The sequence below is a fragment of the Naegleria gruberi genome (genome assembly GCF_000004985.1).
Source record: "Naegleria gruberi genomic scaffold NAEGRscaffold_5, whole genome shotgun sequence".
NCBI lineage: Eukaryota > Heterolobosea > Eutetramitea > Acrasida > Naegleriidae > Naegleria > Naegleria gruberi.
Genome location: NW_003163322.1, coordinates 818082 through 836326, shown reverse-complemented (window position 1 = coordinate 836326; position 18245 = coordinate 818082). Strand labels below are relative to the sequence as shown.

The 18245-nt window shown below is 33.0% G+C and overlaps 10 protein-coding genes across 10 annotated transcripts; 6 read left to right on the top strand and 4 right to left on the bottom strand.

The window, feature by feature from the left end:
* Positions 1-495: 495 nt before the first annotated feature.
* NAEGRDRAFT_63153 (uncharacterized protein) lies at positions 496-1287 on the bottom strand (the record flags this gene model as incomplete). Its single annotated transcript, XM_002681670.1, has 1 exon — positions 496-1287. One exon carries the CDS (start codon positions 1285-1287, stop codon positions 496-498), a length of 792 nt encoding a protein of 263 aa, XP_002681716.1.
* A 127-nt stretch (positions 1288-1414) lies between these two features.
* Positions 1415-2128, bottom strand: NAEGRDRAFT_63152 (uncharacterized protein; the record flags this gene model as incomplete). The annotated part of the gene is made up of 1 exon (XM_002681669.1): positions 1415-2128. One exon carries the CDS (start codon positions 2126-2128, stop codon positions 1415-1417), a length of 714 nt encoding a protein of 237 aa, XP_002681715.1.
* A 674-nt stretch (positions 2129-2802) lies between these two features.
* On the top strand, positions 2803-4629 carry NAEGRDRAFT_63151 (uncharacterized protein; the record flags this gene model as incomplete). The annotated part of the gene is made up of 2 exons (XM_002681836.1): positions 2803-3805; positions 3854-4629. 2 exons carry the CDS (start codon positions 2803-2805, stop codon positions 4627-4629), a joined length of 1779 nt encoding a protein of 592 aa, XP_002681882.1.
* Positions 4630-4862: 233 nt separating this feature from the next.
* On the top strand, positions 4863-6026 carry NAEGRDRAFT_78348 (uncharacterized protein; the record flags this gene model as incomplete). The annotated part of the gene is made up of 1 exon (XM_002681835.1): positions 4863-6026. One exon carries the CDS (start codon positions 4863-4865, stop codon positions 6024-6026), a length of 1164 nt encoding a protein of 387 aa, XP_002681881.1.
* A 624-nt stretch (positions 6027-6650) lies between these two features.
* NAEGRDRAFT_46272 (uncharacterized protein) lies at positions 6651-7804 on the bottom strand (the record flags this gene model as incomplete). Its single annotated transcript, XM_002681668.1, has 3 exons — positions 6651-7472; positions 7542-7727; positions 7802-7804. The coding sequence occupies 3 exons, from the start codon at positions 7802-7804 to the stop codon at positions 6651-6653; spliced, it is 1011 nt and encodes a 336-aa protein (XP_002681714.1).
* A 671-nt stretch (positions 7805-8475) lies between these two features.
* NAEGRDRAFT_78347 (uncharacterized protein) lies at positions 8476-11407 on the top strand. The gene is made up of 3 exons (XM_002681834.1): positions 8476-8499; positions 8543-10244; positions 10292-11407. Exons 1-3 carry the CDS (start codon positions 8482-8484, stop codon positions 11176-11178), a joined length of 2607 nt encoding a protein of 868 aa, XP_002681880.1. The 5' UTR covers positions 8476-8481; the 3' UTR covers positions 11179-11407.
* Positions 11408-11538: 131 nt separating this feature from the next.
* On the top strand, positions 11539-13976 carry NAEGRDRAFT_78346 (transcriptional repressor TUP1). Its single transcript, XM_002681833.1, has 2 exons — positions 11539-11963; positions 12070-13976. Exons 1-2 carry the CDS (start codon positions 11596-11598, stop codon positions 13907-13909), a joined length of 2208 nt encoding a protein of 735 aa, XP_002681879.1. The 5' UTR covers positions 11539-11595; the 3' UTR covers positions 13910-13976.
* Positions 13977-14016: 40 nt separating this feature from the next.
* On the bottom strand, positions 14017-14645 carry NAEGRDRAFT_63146 (uncharacterized protein; the record flags this gene model as incomplete). Its single annotated transcript, XM_002681667.1, has 2 exons — positions 14017-14370; positions 14430-14645. The coding sequence occupies 2 exons, from the start codon at positions 14643-14645 to the stop codon at positions 14017-14019; spliced, it is 570 nt and encodes a 189-aa protein (XP_002681713.1).
* Positions 14646-15548: 903 nt separating this feature from the next.
* On the top strand, positions 15549-16043 carry NAEGRDRAFT_63145 (uncharacterized protein; the record flags this gene model as incomplete). The annotated part of the gene is made up of 1 exon (XM_002681832.1): positions 15549-16043. One exon carries the CDS (start codon positions 15549-15551, stop codon positions 16041-16043), a length of 495 nt encoding a protein of 164 aa, XP_002681878.1.
* Positions 16044-16258: 215 nt separating this feature from the next.
* AM58 (uncharacterized protein) lies at positions 16259-18196 on the top strand (the record flags this gene model as incomplete). The annotated part of the gene is made up of 1 exon (XM_002681831.1): positions 16259-18196. One exon carries the CDS (start codon positions 16259-16261, stop codon positions 18194-18196), a length of 1938 nt encoding a protein of 645 aa, XP_002681877.1.
* Between the last annotated feature and the right edge of the window lie 49 nt (positions 18197-18245).

The following is an 18245-nucleotide window of genomic DNA, read 5'->3' as shown; positions in this document are numbered from 1 at the left end:
ACCTTTCAAATAAATTTGGTCCATTTGCAAATTTTTTACAATATCAAAATTTGGAGAAATGATTTGGAAAGGCGTTCCCTCAGCTCCAGTTTGAGCATTTCCATTTGCAAAACCTCTACCATATTCCACAAACTTATCCTCTGTTGTTTTTACAATTGTAGAATAATTTGATGCAAAGATTTGTTTCGGTACATAGCTCAATCCAGTAATGTATCGAATATCGAGATAACTTCCAACAGTATCATGCATTGATTCGTAATGATTATTAGATCCTCCAACACAAACAGTCGAATCCGACAATAAAGAAACAAATCCAAAACTATTTTTTGATATTAGTCAATATTTTCAAATATATTCAAAAACAAACCTGTGTGTTTGTAAATCTATTATAGGAGCCCTTGTTGTAAAAACAATACTATCCCATGTTGTTGATGTGTTATTTGGACTGTTTTTAAATATTATTTCAATATATGAATATGAATCAAAATAAAATACTTACCGACACCAAATAATTTGACCTGAACATCTAATTTCAACTCCATTAGTGACACAAAAACTCAAGGAATAGGCACATTCAACGTGTGTAATGATTTTAGTACTAGAACGATCAGTACTTGGATCGTATGCCAAAACAGCAGTCATTGGATCATTAATAGCTGCACCAACATTATCATAGTGATTTTGATCACCACCGTACAATAGGAAACAATCTTTCTCAGTGTCATAGACCCAAAATAGCATACCATATGTATCTCCTCTAATTGCAACTACTTTCAATTTAGTACCATCGAATGGGTTCATAAATCCAAGCATTGAAATTCCATCAAATACACAAACTCTTCCTGTTCCCTCTTCCAAAACATAAATCTTTGATGAGACACATAAAATTTGACTGATTCCAATGAAATCGTTTGGAAGTAAAACCTTATCAAATGATTCTGGAGTAATATAACCATCACTACCAATCATAGTGTTTGGAGAATATGAAGTATTTCTCAGTACGAAGAAAAAATTAGATGTTGTTTGAGGATAGTAATGAATCTTCCTATAGGATTCAGTAATTCTGGCCACGTGAGTCAAACGATCAGCAACTATATGGTTACACATTCCTGTTGTTGATGATTTTTTTGATTTTTTACTACTTGTAATAATTGTGTTGTTGTTGTTGTTATCGTTGTTACTAGTACTACTTGTTGGAAGAGTATTGGAGTGAGCTTCCACATCACCAGAGCAATCAGAGGTACTTGGTTGAGAAAAATTGAAAATTCGCTGCAGAAAGTTGCGCATTTTTTTTTAATTTTAGATTAGAAAGTTCAACTGTGCTTGATTTCAAAAAACGAACTCAAAGGAACCACACTTTACAAATAATTTTCACCACACAAGTGAAAATTCGTTATTGTTATATTATACTTGATTACCACAGAATAGTATGGTTCAATTTGATACTAACAAATCTAATAAACTGATTGGCAACCTCTTCTCTAGGGAGAATGAAATCTTCCTTCTGAATAGTAACCCATGCATCGGATTGTTCCTCTCTATTATTGACATCCAAAGGTTTTCGACACATAGGACAAGTTGTATTCTTCTTATTCCAATCAGTAAGACATCTCTCACAAAATTGAGCATTACAACAACCTGTTGTTATTGAAATGGGAGCATCCAAACAAATGCAACATAAATTTTCATCAAATGTAGAATCAGTATGGTCAACTTGTGTTGTAGGGCTTGCCAATTCTTGGGCCACTTTTTCCGGTAAATTTGGATCCAATACTGTTGATGAAAGTGAAATAGTAATTCTCTTATTTTCTTGATCGTTTCTCTCAAATTTCTTACTTTGTTCCTTTGTTATTAATTGATGAACATGACAATCATTCTTGGCTCTTTCAAAAAACTGATAGAATAATTTAAGATTCAGTATTTTCCATTGTCTTGTAATTTCCGAATTATTAACCACTAAATCAGGTAGAATAAAACTGGTTTGTTGAGAATGATCAATAGTACCACCATTACCACCATTATTTAATAACATTTTCCTATGATCTTCCAAAGTGTTTCCGCTAACATTATCATCATAATATACACGATATAAATTTACATTTAAATAATTTTGTGGAATATATTTCATTTGTTCCTCCTTTACATTCTCGTAGAAATCCCTGTTCATCACAAGGAAATATAAGTAAAAACGTCTGTTATACAAAAAGTTGATAGATAAATAATTAATTAAATTTACATCGCATAAAAACTGTCCAATATTATCTGGTATATTTACATGTTGTTGTTGTTGATGTTTTTCAGAATTATTAACCTCTTCTAAAGAGGATGATGAACCCATTAATTATTCAATCAATACAATTATAATCACAAAATAATAATAATAATCGGAAAATAGATTCCAACTACAAAATAACCGTTTATCTTAGATTAATCAGAGTACGAGAAGAACAGAACCTCCTGTTTCTTTTTCTCACCAAGCAAGAGAACAACTCTTAATGTACAAACAAGAATTCTTCCAACAAGATCTTTTTGTTTTTTTAAAAATTTAAAAAAAATTAAATAAACACTCTTTTGGTTTTTCTTCCTTATTCAACCGTGTCAGTGTTTCATATTGAACATTCTGTGTGATCGTAATCTCTCTCTTGATCTGAGTGAGTGGTTGGTACTTTGAAAGAACAACTTTCTAAAAAATTCCACTACTTCACTCGAGTAAAATTAATTCCTCCTGCTCTCTCTTGCTGCCCTAAGAGAAACACACAACCGATGACGGGGAGAAGTAGTAACAACAACAACAACAATAGAATGATCATCAAGATGAAGGACTTTCGGAAACAAATTCAATCATTGGTTTTATTGATTGGTTTAATTGTAATTTTAAATAATAGTAGTGTGTTGTCAAGTGATGACTGGAGTGGTTGTACATATGTTAATATTAATAATAATAATGGTAATCAACAGGCATTATCTTGTTCATCTATTACAGCTTGGGATGAAAATACATTTGCTTTTAGATATGAAGATTCTGTGTTTTTCACAGTTTTCTACAAGTTTTTTGATACAAAGGAATATCAACTTTGTGATGAAAAGTATGTGAAGGAAACACTCTTCAAAACATATGGAATTTCTTCTTGTTATCAAGCATATGTTGACAATTTTCCAAAACTTGTCAATTCAACACTCTCATACTTGAATTCAACTTATGGCATCTCTTCAAAAAATGGAAGAAACAAGGCAGTGACTGAACTAGCTTGGATTATGAATTATTGTCAATATTGTTCTAGACCTGACTTTAATGAATTCCATTCAAATATTTCAACAATAGTTACTCCTTCACCTTTTAGATATGTTACTGCTAAAAATTTCTGTAATTATGGAACTGAAATTCCAAAGAATTCAATTCAAGCACCACTAGTACACGGACATTCATTACTTGATTCAGATGATACGTATCCATGGATTTGCTATTGTGGAGGTAACGATTATGGTTTCAAGTGTGATTACTTTTCAACAAATTTTATTCCATTCACTTTCAAAGCCTACCCAATTATTGCATTCATTGTACCAACATTGCTTGCCATTGCCACTATTGTTTGTAATGTCATTCCACTTGCTTATAGAAATGTCAAAAAGATTTCTCACAAGATGAAGTTTAATCTCACCTCCTATCCAAAAGCTATTTTTGAGGAAATATTCTCTTTGAGTTGGATCATTATCATTATGATATTCTTTTACTTTTTGTTTTTGGCCATTGAAAATGGTTTGAATTTTGCTGTCATTAGTGTTTTTGAAACCAAGACAAAAGTTGGTAAGTAATTTTATTTTATCATTCACACTTATTAAATTGAAATTATAGGTGCTGGATTCTTTAGATCATTGAGTTTATTGTGGTTAATTTCTGCCCTATTCTCCATTCTAGTCATGTGGCTAAATTTACTATTAGGATCAATGAGAACTTCAACAGATTCTATCAAAGTTCACATTGGTTTGAAAATTACTCTAGGTTTATTCTATTTATTTGTTTTAGGACTTTCAATTTTACCATTTGTTTATACTGGTCTTCAATCTAGTCCAATTAGAGGTTTTACCAAAACATTTAACTTGACATTCTTTACACTTACTGCAGCCTCTACCATTTTCTTCACCATTCTCTTCATCTTGTTTGGAGCCAAACTGTATTTTAAACTCAAGATTGCAAATAATTTATCAATTTTCCAAATCAAATTTACCAAGTTTGTCATGTTCTTGATGGTAACCAATGCTATTGTTCTAATTGAAATAATTTTCATTATCATTGAATATGGAGCTAGTCAAGTTGTGTTTGGTTTATTTTATAGAAGTGTGAATTTCAATACATTGGATTTAAGTATGTGTTTATTGGCTAGTGGTATCATTTATCAAATGACACCAAATGCAGAATTTAGACAAATATTCTGTCCATGTATCAAGGATGCTACTCTACAGAAATATCAGGACTATATTACCAAAAAGAGTGGAAGAAACAAGCAAGTAGAACCAGAGGAAGATTCAAGTCAATCCGAATCGAATCCATATCAATTAGGAACAAGCTACAAATTAACATCAGGAGAAACAACATTAACCCAACCGCTCTCACAAGGTTATCAACATTAAGTGTTTCCATGCATGACCATTTTGAACTTTAAAATAAAAACCATTCTTTCTAAGGTCTGCCTTTCAGTCACTAATATGGCTAGCCGCTTAGAACTATCCGACACTAGATTTACAAATAAAGAAGTGGAAATTTGAGCATTATAAACAAAGCGAAACCCAAGATCTATTGTCTCTTCTTCAAAGAACAAAGAAAACAAGTTTTTTAAAAAACAGAACCATTTGATACCAGTAGAATGAAAAAACACTGCTCACCTGTGTTTTGTTGCTTTCTCTTGTTGATCGTCTGCTTGTTTAATATTTCGCTTTCTTTCGTCCACTCTTCACTTACCAGAGCTAACAGAGTGAGTAATTGCTCAATGATCTACATTCCATCCTCCTCCTCATCATCACAACAACAATACTCTCTTCTCACATGTACTTCTATCGTTATTCCAAACGAAACAACTGTAAATTATAGATATGAGGATACGGTTCAATTCTCTCTATTTTATCCCTTCTTTGATTCGAAATATTCAGAACTGTGTAGTGCTGTTGTGACTAATCAACTCTTTACAAAATATAACATTGATTCGTGTTCCTCACTTTTTTGTAATAGTATACCCCAACTTATTGGAAAGAGTTTTGAACAGAGCAATAACATTAGTTCCACTGTAAAGAATAATCTTCTCCAACATTACAATGTTTCGTCCAGTCAAAAAACAAGACAAGTCATTGCAGAACTGGCCTACTTGGTCAACTATTGTCAATACTGCAATAGAGATGACTTTATATCTTTTCACACGACACTCAATTCTACACAATGCTTTACATTTGTGAGTGCAAATTTTTGTAATTACAATCAACCACCCAATAATTTTCAAACTCTAACGATAGATTCACTCACAGCCTCTACAGTTCATCAATTAGATTACAATCAAGAATCAGAACTTGAAATTCCACTTCTTCATGGCATTTCCCTACTGAATCAGGACGTATTTCTTCCATGGCAATGTTCATGTGGTCAATTGCAATATGCTTTCAAGTGTGACTACTTTTCCACATTGTTTATTCCATTCACTTTCAGAGCTTATCCAATTATTTGCTTTGTGTTGACTTTGTTATTGATGGTCGTTTGTGTTTTCACATTGGTGATTCCAACCATTTACAGAAATGTTAAGAATGCAAAAGTGAATATGAAGAATAATTTAATGCCAATTCAAAAAGCGGTGTTGGAAGAGGTGATTTCAATTTCATGGTTAATTATTGTGTTTCTAATGTTGCATTTGATTTTCTCTGCTTTGGAAAATTTACTAAGTTTAGCAACTGTTGGAATGTTTCAGGCAAAATCGTCAATCGGTAAGTTTATTCAATTTCTATTGGAAAGTTTAAAATTGAATACCATCATTGCTAATGAATAGGATCTGGTTTCTTTAGAGCTATCAGTTTACTGTGCTTATTCTCAGCTCTATTTTGTATTTTTGTAATGTGGGTCAACTTGTTATTACAAACAAATAGCAAAAATTCTGTTGGAGCAAATTCAATAACCATTCACAAGTATTTGAAAATCATACTAGCAACATTCTTACTCACGTTCGGTCTCTTATTGGTATTACCTTTGATTTATATTGGACTACCCTCAATAGCAAAAATATTCAATTTGACATTTTTCATTCTGACAGTTGTTTTGACCATCTTTTTGGTTGTTGGTTTTTCAGTATTTGGTGGTAAATTATTCATTCAATTGAAAAAGGCTAATAATTTGTCAATATTCCAAATCAAATTTACAAGAGCTATCATGATAATATTTGTGGCTGCTCTGTTTGTGTTTTTACAAATGATTTTGATTATTATTGAATATGCAGCAAGTCAAGTGTTGATTGGCTTGTTTTATAGATCTGTTAATTTCAACACTCTTGATTTGTCCATGTTATTGGTCACAAGTGGATTGATTTACTTGTTGTGTCCTTCATCTGAAATGGTTAAACTGTATTGTCCTTCTACAATTTCAGAAAAGATAATTAATAGTTAAATATTTACAAACTTTACTCATCACAAATCTCTTCTGAGCATGGGTCTTCTGTACACTCGCTAACAGTCTCACTGGTGTTGGTATTTGGTTTAGGGTTTGCTTCTTGATCTTTAGAGTTGTGTCTTTCAGCAAGTCTCCTACAGATTGTAATCACATCTTCATGTTCTAAATCTTCAAATTGAGGATTTAAGAAGAGTAATGTATAATTATCAACAATGTATTCTAAAGCCACTTCATTGAGCTTGTGGCAACAGTGCTTTTTAGCCATTCTTGCCATTTCAAAGGCATTCTCTCCATCCATCCAAGTGGAGAAGAGTCTTCCACAATAAGTTGATAAAGAACCAATTAAAAATTGATCTGCTAAAAGATATACTTGATAAATATTTTCCTGATTAATATTAATGTGATTACTGTAAATAAATTCAACGACATCCTTAAAGGTATTGAATGGTACATCTTCTTCAAATTCAATAATTGAGGTTTTAGATTCAATCATTTCACTTTCACATATAACTTTGAAATATTCTGATCGGGAAGTCATAATTGACTTGTGAACTCTGAGGGTATTTCCTGATTGTTTGTGAACAATGTTCAAATCTGTAAAGAGAGCATCATCAAACATCTTCTTATAGATTGCTCCCAGTTTAGTAATTTTTGGCAAATCCACTTTTGTTTTACCAACAAGTTTGATGGCATCAATTTCACTCCAATTTGCACCCAATTTCATGTCAATTCTAATAGTATCAGAGTAAGTTCCCTTATTAGAAAGTTCTGGTGAAAAATCTTGTGCACCAGTAACAAATACAGCATCAGGTCTTTCAAATAACACAACCCACTTGTAAGAGTTCAACATTGAATTATGAAAAAATTGAATAAGAGAATGGCAAATAATTTAGTGACATACCTCTCCGTCCTTCCCTATAACTTTTTCTATTGCCTTTCTTAAGAATGATTTCTTTTCAGGAACAACTGCTTCCTCATTTTGTTGTTTTACTTTACATGAAATTTTGACTACAGATCCAGGAAAAGATGTCTCATAAATGTGTACTTCATTTACATAAACTGGATGATGGAATTTTACAATAACATGCTGCAATTAAAAAGTTCAATTATTATTGTTAGTTCTCATTACTTACTTGATTAGAATTTACAGTTTGAGGACACCATGATGCTCCAGAACTTTGATGTCTTGGATATGTTTTTGGTTTTCCTTTCAAATTATCAGGTCCATAACTACCACCTGATTGCCCACTGATTTTGAAAAATTAAATTCAAATGATTCATAATTACAAAACAAACCTATAACTAGAACTAAATGAAATAACTTCATCAACATATTGTTCCAAATTTCTCCATCCCTTTTCATAATCTTCCGATGCACTTGTTGCAATATCGGAACGAACAGGAATAATTGCCTTTCTTTGTAATTCTGTTAAAGGTTCTGTTCTTGATGATGGTAACATTTTTCTGATTTTATTATTATACTATACAAATGTGACTATTCTTTTTAAAAAAAACCTGTTGGTTGTATGATGAAAATTTGAATGTTGATACTGATGATGATTTATACACGACGACTTGATCTACTCGTGGAGAGCAATTCTAATTATTTTTTTTAATGAAATATAATAACAAGTTCATCACTTGTGATAAAGAGAAAGGAAGAAACCGAGTACAAAGTTCATTAACAAGGTTCATTCAAACTCACACATTGAGGGAAGTGTTTGAAAGACATAAATCTTGACAACATGTATTGTATTTCAAGTGTAAGGCTTATTCACAATACTCATTATTACAAGCCTAGCTTCTTCTTTGTGAAAAGCAAGCCTAAATAAAATAAAAAAATGAACAAACATAATACAGTAGGTTTTTTAATTGTGATTAAATATCGGAAATCAAAACTAGGCTTCGAGAAGTGTTGATGAGGATGAATTGCCACCTCTGATAGATACCGATAATGAAGAGGAGGAAGAAGACTTACCACCTCTAATGGATACGGACGAGGAAGAAGAATCAGACCAACCTCCTTTGGTTGGCACTGATAATGAAGATGAATTGCCACCTCTGATGGATACCGATAATGAGGAAGAGGATGAATTACCTCCACTTATGGATACTGATGATAAAGAGGAAGTTAGTAACAACAAGGCTTCAAGCTCTGATAATATTACTACCAGAAATAGTGAATCAAAAGCAACAGATTCTGGTGATCATTCCGATGGTGAAGATTTGCCACCTCTAATGGATACTGATGACGAGGAAGAGGATGAATTACCTCCACTAATGGAAACTGATGATGAAGAGGAGAAGGCTGAAGAAGATGTTTTGCCTCCATTGGTGGATACTGAGGATGAAGAAGAGAAATTAGACAAGGATAGTGCAGAGGATGAATTACCACCTTTAGTTGATATCGATGATGAAGAGGAGAAACAAGATGATCAAAAACTCAAAAACCAGCCAGAAGTAATTACCAATCCAAGTCTAAAAACACAATCGGAAGAGGATGAATTACCACCTCTAGTAGATACAACTGATGATGAAGAGAATGAAGATGATTGGGAGGATGTAGATGAAAATGACGAAAATAGTGACGACGACTCTCTACCTCCACCACTAATGGATACTGATAATGAAGAGGACGATAGTGAGGATGAATTACCTCCTCTAGTAGAAACAAGTGATGAAGGCATGCCTGGTTTAGTGGATGATGAAGATGAGGAAGATGATGATAGTGATCTACCTGATTTAATTGAGGATGATTCAAATAGTGATGACGATTCTGATTCTTTTCACAGTGGAGAAGATAGTGACGATGAAGACTTTTTCCAAGCTACTCAAATGAGAAGAATGCAGAACCAGAAGGACCCAACTAGCAGCACCATTCCTGAAACAGTTAAACGAAGAGCTCCAAGAAATACTGAAAAGAATAAGAAAGAATGGGAAGAATATAAGGCCAAATTAGAAGAATCTAAAAAGAGAAAAGAAAATAAGAAACAGAGAGAGGAACAGAAAAGACAACAACTTTTGCAAGAGCAACAACCTACATCAACACCAAAAGTTGAAGTACCATCCAACACCTCTAATGAGCCTCAAATTGAAATTATTGAATTGGGTACTTGTTTATTCTGTAACCAATCTGGTGGTAGAACAATTACAAACAAAGATGATTTTTATATTTGTACTTGTTCTAATAAGTGCAAGCTCAATTTCCACAAGGAATGTTGGCTAAAGTATTACAGAGCTAACAGAAATAATGATAGAAGTATTACTTGTCCAACAGAAGCATGTGGAGGTTATGGTGAACAGCTGGCCTATTATGAAAAACTTTCAGAGACACCAAAAACTACAACCTTGAGTGCGCCTGTGGTCAATAATGCACCTACAACCAAATCAAAGAAGAAATCTGCCAATAAGGAAATTAATAACACAAAGGATCAAACTTCCAATGAGAACATTGTTCCTCAAAAGAAGACTAGAACCACAAAACAGAGTACTTTACCAGATACTAGTTCATCTTCTACAACATCAGCTGAGACAAAACAAAACGAAGCAATATCAAATACAACACAACAAGAACCAGAGGAAATTAAGGTTGTCCTCAGCGTAGGTATGTTTAATATTTTAAAATTTAAAATTCTCTAACATTTAATGTAGGTAAATTTGCCAAAGCTGTGGAAAGAAAGAAGTTTAATGATAAAGCCTTGGAAGAAACTGAAAAATTAAAGAAAGCTCAACTTTACAAACGTGTTGACTTTACTATCAAAACTGGATATGACATAGGTATTGTGATTGAATTGGAAAAGCCATTTGGAAAGATTCTCACATCTACTTCCTCTTTGAGATGTAGAATTGAAAACTTACAATTGGGGGATTTGATTCAATTCCAAACAATTTCAGGAAATGAATACGCTCAGAATATTGAGCTTATAGAAAGATTACAAAACGTTCCACAAAACTTCCCAGAATTATTCGGTCAGCTAAAGGAAGATTTGAAAAAGTTAAAAGAATCTCATGGTACTAACATTACTTTCAAAGTTAGACAATCAAAGAAGAAGAAAACAACTACCACCCAGCCAACTAAATCTAAAGGATCATCAACATCTGCATCTGGATCCATACAAAGTACCATCAAAGGAGAATCAAAGAATATATTACTACAACCAAGTCCTTATGAGGCCGACACAGATTCACCTCCACAAGAAAAGCCAATAGCACGAAAATTATTCGAACTTGGTGATTTACCAGATGAACTAATTTCTCAATTTAACTATTGTCTTGGAGAAATTATTGGCAAAAAGGAAACATTTGGTAAGATTAACGTTATGGCACATCCTTCAAATATGCCTGAAGTTGACAGAATTCCACTCGTATTTTTCCATATCAAGAATTTCAATAAGGCATCTATCCTTCCAAACAATGGTGATAAAGTATTATTCTTCCTTACCAGCCAACAACAAGGCAGTCCTAGTGCAACTGACATTCATGTAGTTTCCAATGATTTGTATGAACATTTACAATTTAGACTTCAAGAAAATGTGTAACCTATTAGTTTGACAAATTTAAGAGTACTATTGATCACCTCACATGAAAAGACATTATGATGTGCTACTTGAAGTAAGATTTCTACTTTGAGCAAGTTGTGTGATTCTCAGAATGTTATTAACAAGATATTGTATGATAAGAAGAAAATCTAGTCATTGATTTCCTTTCCAACAACATCAAGTCTTTATGATATTTCATAATTTCCAAATAAACTAAATGCTTTGATTTAATTGAATTGTATCTAAAATCAATATCTAATTGCTTCTATTGAGAAGAAAATTGTTTCAAAAACTTCAAATTGTGCGATTATCGCTAATTTAAAATATTTTCCAATATATTTTTATTTAAAAAAAATACAACGTCATCAACACGTTTAATCGTTTCCTTTCATTGTTGATTGTTGTTTTAATAGTAAAATGTTTGGTCACAATGCCCCACCTTCAAGAGGTCCACCTCCAGGCCACCTCCATCACCAACCACCAATGGCTAATCCACATGGTCCACAACAAATTGTAAATCAACCTCCACATTCTTCTGTTGTATCACACCCAGTTCACCCAAGTGGAGGTCCAACTTCCCACGTTCCTTTTGTTGGAGGTGAGAGAGTTGTTGATTGGATGGAACAAATCAAGAAAGATTACTTGACATTAGAACAAGAATATTTAAATATTAAACATCTTAAGGAAGAATTGGAAAGAAAATTAGAGAGTCAACTTGGAGATTTCCAAGTTATGCACAACGCTATTTTCGATCTAGAAAATGCTTTTACTGCCTCTAAACAACAGTAAGTAATCATGTCATGTCATTATTAACACCAATTCTTATTTTTAAAATATTTTCACTCTCCAACATTGTTTTGTTGATATTAATACAATTTTCTTGTGCAACAGTTATGAAGAACGTATTCAACAACTTAATGCTACTATTCATGAACTTAAACAACAACTGGGTCAACAACAACAACAAGATAATGTACATGGATATCCACCTGTATCAAATGGACAAGTTCCACCACCTAATTACTCACAACCACCTCCAATGCACGGTATGGGAAGAGAAAACTTTACAAATGCTCCTGGATTATCTACATTACCACCACCAAATTTACCACCATCTTCACAATCATTACCATCCATGATGTCGAGTCAACCTCCTTCCAATCTAAATCAACCTCCACTTAATGGTTCTTCACCTCCACTTCCACCTATTGGTGGTAATCCACCACCTCCAAATGGTGGAATGAATCATTTACCTCCATATCATGATTCATATCAACAAGGCAACAAACAACCACCACAACAACAACAACGAGCAAGCCCATTTCCACCTGTAAATGGACAAGCTTTACCTCCAAATGATATGTTGATGCCAATGCATAACGTACCTCCAAATGGATCTTCATTACCTTCTATTCAACCACCAAAAAATGGAAATAACACACCTTCGGTGCCATCAGTCAATAATAATGTAAGTCAACCATCACAAGCATTCATTGAGAGACCAAAATCAGTAAATAATTCTCAGATTCATAATCCTCCACAACAAACTAATGGAAATCCTAACTTACAAAGCGCACAACCAAATGGGAATGTTCCTCCTCCTCAACCAACCCCAACAACAAATCAGGTTAATTTATTCGATCAGAGAAGTAATGATAATGTTGTAAAGAAAGAAGGAAATGATTGGGTTGTTGTTTATAATCCACAAGTTACAGCAACAACAAATTTAAATATGAGCTTGTATCATAATTTAGATCAAGAAAGTGTTGTTTGTTGTGTTAAATTCAGTTCATGTGGTAGATATTTGGCAACTGGAAGTAACAAACAAGCTATTGTTTTTGATGTTGATACAGGAAAGAAATTTGGAACCTTTTCAACAATTGGACCTGTCGGAAGTAGTGTACAACATGAAGATGATGAACGTGAAGAACCTCCAAAGAAGATATCAAATGATGATGATATTGTTGAAGGAGGTATGAAAGAAGATTCATACATTAGAAGTGTTTGTTTCTCTCCTGACAGTAAATACCTTGTTGCAGGTGCTGATGATAAGACTGTTAAAATTTGGGATGTTGAATCAAAGCAAATTTACCGTTCATTAGAAGGACACGAATTAGATATTTATTCACTTGATTTCTCTCCTGATAGTAGATTTTTAGTTAGTGGCAGTGGTGATGGTAAAGCTAAAATTTGGGATATGGAATCTGGTGAATGTAGACATACATGTGGTAATGAAGAAATTGGTCCACGTGAAGGTGTTACTAGTGTTGCTATTTCTCCTGATGGTAAAACTGTTGCTACAGGATCATTGGATTGTGTTGTACGATTGTGGGATATGGCTACTGGTGATTTAATTGAAGCTTTTAGTGGAAATGGTGGCCATGATGATTCTGTTTATAGTGTTGCCTTCTCTCCTGATGGTAAAACACTTGCCTCTGGTTCTTTAGATAGAACCTTAAAGATTTGGGATATCAAATCCGCTTCTTGTATCGCCTCTCTCTCTGGTCACAGAGATTTTGTTCTCAGTGTTGCTTATTCACCTGATGGTAAATGGTTGGTCAGTGGTTCAAAGGATAGAAGTGTTCAATTCTGGGATCCTCGTAGTAATGTTTTACATTTGATGCTTCAAGGTCACAAGAATTCTGTTATTAGTGTTTCTTTGAATCCAAAACGTCCACTTTTTGCAACTGGTAGTGGTGATTTCCGAGCAAGAGTTTGGAGGTATGAATAATTGTGAGACTTATTTAACAAATATTTTGACTATAAATATATTTATAAATTTTTAAAACTTATTTTTTATTTTAATTATCTTTTTAAATTTTTTAATTTAATAATTATTTAATAATTTACAAGTTCATCATTTACACAACTCAATGCATCATGGTTAAAGTTAGTATATAAATTATATTGATAAACAAGGTGTGGAATGGATGGTTGATAAATTACAGGCTTAACTTTTAATAATTCATCCATCATGACCTCATTTTCTGAAATTGTAGAACAAATTAATTTTCCATTTGGTTTCAAAACTTTCAATGCACATGTTGCATACTTTTCCCAAACTTCTCTTGTAATAAATGGAGGATCAATTAGGGCAATTGTACAACTTTCATTCAATTCTTCACTAAATACCTCAGGTTGATTAAAATCCCAAAAAACAAATCCTTGATCCTTTTCCCATTTTTTATCAAACTAGAAAGAGTAAACAGCAATTAAAAGATAATTAAGCATTGAAATAGAGACTCTCATACCTCAAATAATTTAGCCTGTTTTTGAAGATCTGCACTCAATGAAAAGTAAACTGATGGAGTTGACATAAAAACCGCTCTATTTGATGGATCTTCTCTAAGATGATCCTCTATTACTTTCACAAATGTTCCAATTGTGTCTTTAGAGTACCAGTATTGGTTGTATTCCGATTTTTCAGGATTTCTATTGAGAAATCTGTTGTTTGTTGTAGTGGACATTTTTTTGTATTCTTAAATTCTAAAATTAAGATATTCAAATTATTTATTATTTCTTTCGGACTGTTCTATTTGCTAATGCAGTTCCTACAATTCTATTATCCAACTTGGTCACCTTAGTTTTACATGGTGTGTTAATTACTATTGTAAAGCAGAAATTAATTAATTGAATATCAAAATTTTGATAATTAAAAAATTAAAAAAATGTCTCTAGGAAAATTGTTGAGCAAATCGGAATGGAAGGACAAGGAAGAAGTTTTAAATAGTATGTCTTGTTATTGTCAATTTAATCTTATCATCATCTTGATCATATTATAATATTATTTTTCGCTTATCATCAATTTATCATCACATCAAATTATGATTAATAGCAATTTTTTGGATTAAACAAATTTATGCCATCATTTGTGGAATTGTTTTTGGTATAATTCCAATTATCGGATTTATTGGCTTTACAAGCTTTGGAGTATCCGTTTCTTTAATTGCCTACAGTGTTGCTTTTACTATTATGCGAGTTTCTGACGATGTTATTGATTCAGCATCGACTGTCATTACCGAAGGTTTATTTCCTGCTCTGAGTTTATTCATCTTGAGTTGGGTTTTTACCTATTCATTCCTTCATGCTTAAAAATCATTTGATATTATTTATCAATTAATCATCCATAAAAATCTGTAATACTTTCCGAATCTATAAATTCTATTCTCCTCAAACAAAATATTTAAATAACAACTTAAAGGAGTCTTTCCAGCACTTTTTACAATAGGTACTTTTATCTTTGACCAATTTGATAGAGGATTGGGAAAATTCGCGTTATTGTTTCTTGTTTCTTTTAAATCACACAACAAAAAACAATCTCAACAACAACTCCATCACCAGGAGTTTGTTTGATAATTTAAATTTCCAAGATGATCAATAACAAAACATCCTCCCCTTTAAACCCTTCTGGGAGTGGTAACAGTGTTGCTGTTAGTGGATCCATCAACAATAATAATAACAACGATTCAAAATCAAACAATTCTTCTGGTGGGAGTATTACTCCAAACAATGCTTCAACTACAACATCATCAACAGCAAGGAAGAGAATGATTAAAGTAGGAGCACAACGAAGAAGCACTCTCACCCCAACCAATCAACAAACAAACTCATCAGATAGACAACAACAATTTGAAACAACTCCTAACCAGCAACAACAAGAAAATAATATTTCCGGAATACCCTTCTCAATGCAAAGTAATGGTAGCAGTAGTACAGGAAATGTCAGTACAGCATCAACAACACTCATGATGAATAGTGTAAATAGCTCTTGTTTTATGGGAAGTGATCAATCCGGAAGCCCACTCACAACATCAAATAATTCTCATCACAATAACAAAATAATAATGGAATGTTTCAGAGAGTAATGACGAGACATACTTCGGAAATAATGGATATTTCACCAAAGCAGAGAAACATTTCGAAAAGTATGAGAGTTAATCCTTCCAGTAAATTATCTTCCATCATGAATAATGCAAATAGTGGTGCCAATTCCAATACAGTGAATATATACAACAAGCATGCTATTGTGTTAGCCCAGTTTTGTGAACAAAAAGGACCTTCATTTGTCTATTGCACTCAAATGATTAATAATATTCATGATATTTCACATTTAGAGAAATTCGTCCTTGAACAACACAAGACAACTCAAATAGTGAGTCATCATCAACATCACCATCGTCACCAAGTTACAGAACAACACAAAACATCATCCACCTCAACAAGTTCTCCTCCTTCTTCCACAACTAGTCCAACACCAAACGGTAGTGAAATCACTTCAACAACACCATTACAAGAATCAAATAGCAACTCATCTTCTACCAATAATTTGGATATCACTAATTTGGAAAATCTAGATCATCCTCAAACAATTTCGTCCCTTGCCTCTAAAGATTTAATGTTGCATCTCAAAAAATACTATCCTAACTTGTTCGGAAAAGAACACAACTCAAATCAACAGGAGGAAAATGACCATTTTAATCAATTATTAATGTTATCCTCAATTGAGCAATTAACAATAGATCGAGATAATGAGCAAATTTTTGTGAGTTCACATCAAGAAAGTTCAAAATTTTCAGCTCACTTTAAAACTTTAGCCATTCGTAGCACATCAGCAGAAATTTCAGTGGGTCAAGGAAGAGAGGGCCCAGTTCTATTTGGTGATGAAATTAATGGATACAATTTTGCCTATATTTTCAAAGTTAAGGATAGTATGGCAAGAGGGTTTGCCAGATGGTTTGCCATAGTATTAATGGATACTTCTCTTTCAATGCTTACAATTAGTTGGCCCTTCCTCAATAGTGGTATGGGTAGAATTGTCAAGCTTATTCGAGCTCGTTCTCAACAAATATTTTTAGAGGAGAAGGAAAAACAAAAGCGATCAGGTTCCTCTAATGCTCTCAATGAGGATGGTACTAATGCTGAGGATCATGGTTATAGATTTTTCCATTCTGGAGGTCCACTCTCAGCAGATGTATTCAGACAAAAACGTTCCAAAGGTCCTATGAGAGATTTACCTCTTTTATTGAATTATCCAGATTTTTATTCGGATTTACACAATTGCTTTTCTGGATTATTACAATCATTTTACAGCAAATTATCTGAAATTGAATTGGATAATTCAAATTATCAAAAATTAGACATGTACAATAATTATTCGATTCCATCTTGTGAAATGCCAAGGATTAGGTCATTTATTAGTAATTCTAGCATTACCTCGAATGAAAGTGATTCACCATCCACACCAGCAAATGGCTGTTTTAACTTGTTGTCAGATTTTTCAAAAATGGTTAAAAAGAGCCTTTTCAATAAGGTTTTACTGGAGAGAAATTTATTTATTGGTATCGAGCTTGCTGATACTGATGATGCAAATGAAGAGTCTTACACTCAAAGTGAGGAAATGATCAAATCACTCATCTATAATGTTCTCATAGGGAACCAATTAATAGTTAGGAGTGACAATGTTCAAATGAGGAATGAGATTTGCCGGCTCTTCACAACCATCGTTCCAAAGGAATGTGCCAAAATGGTTCAAGACAGTGAATCCTATGTGTTCCCATATGATGCCAATTTTCTCACAGTACCTAAACATGTTCAAATCACTGAGGATAGTGTTGATTTTAGATTTGTCATTCTACTTGATATTGAGGGATATTCGTCGAATGATATCGAGGAGATATCAATTCATACCGAGCAAGAATATAAGGAAACAACTCTAGGCAAGGAAATTGAAAAACTCTTTTTCCAAACAATTTTTACACACGTCCAACAATATTCCACAACCTCCAATATGGATTACAATACTCTCTACGATATTGAACAGAATATTTTGAAATCATTAATTCACGACTGGTCAAGAAGGGCCAAGTTTTTCATTCAGGCCAATAAGAGACATGTTGGAGAAAACTTGCCAATGCACATACAAGAGTGTGATACTGGTATTTTACGTTATTTTGGATCTACTATTTCACTTAAAAAGTCCTTCTCCCAATTGAATATGAATGTGGATCTGGATCAATAGTATATATAAACATCAGGGTACATTGTTATTCACAAATATTTATCCACTA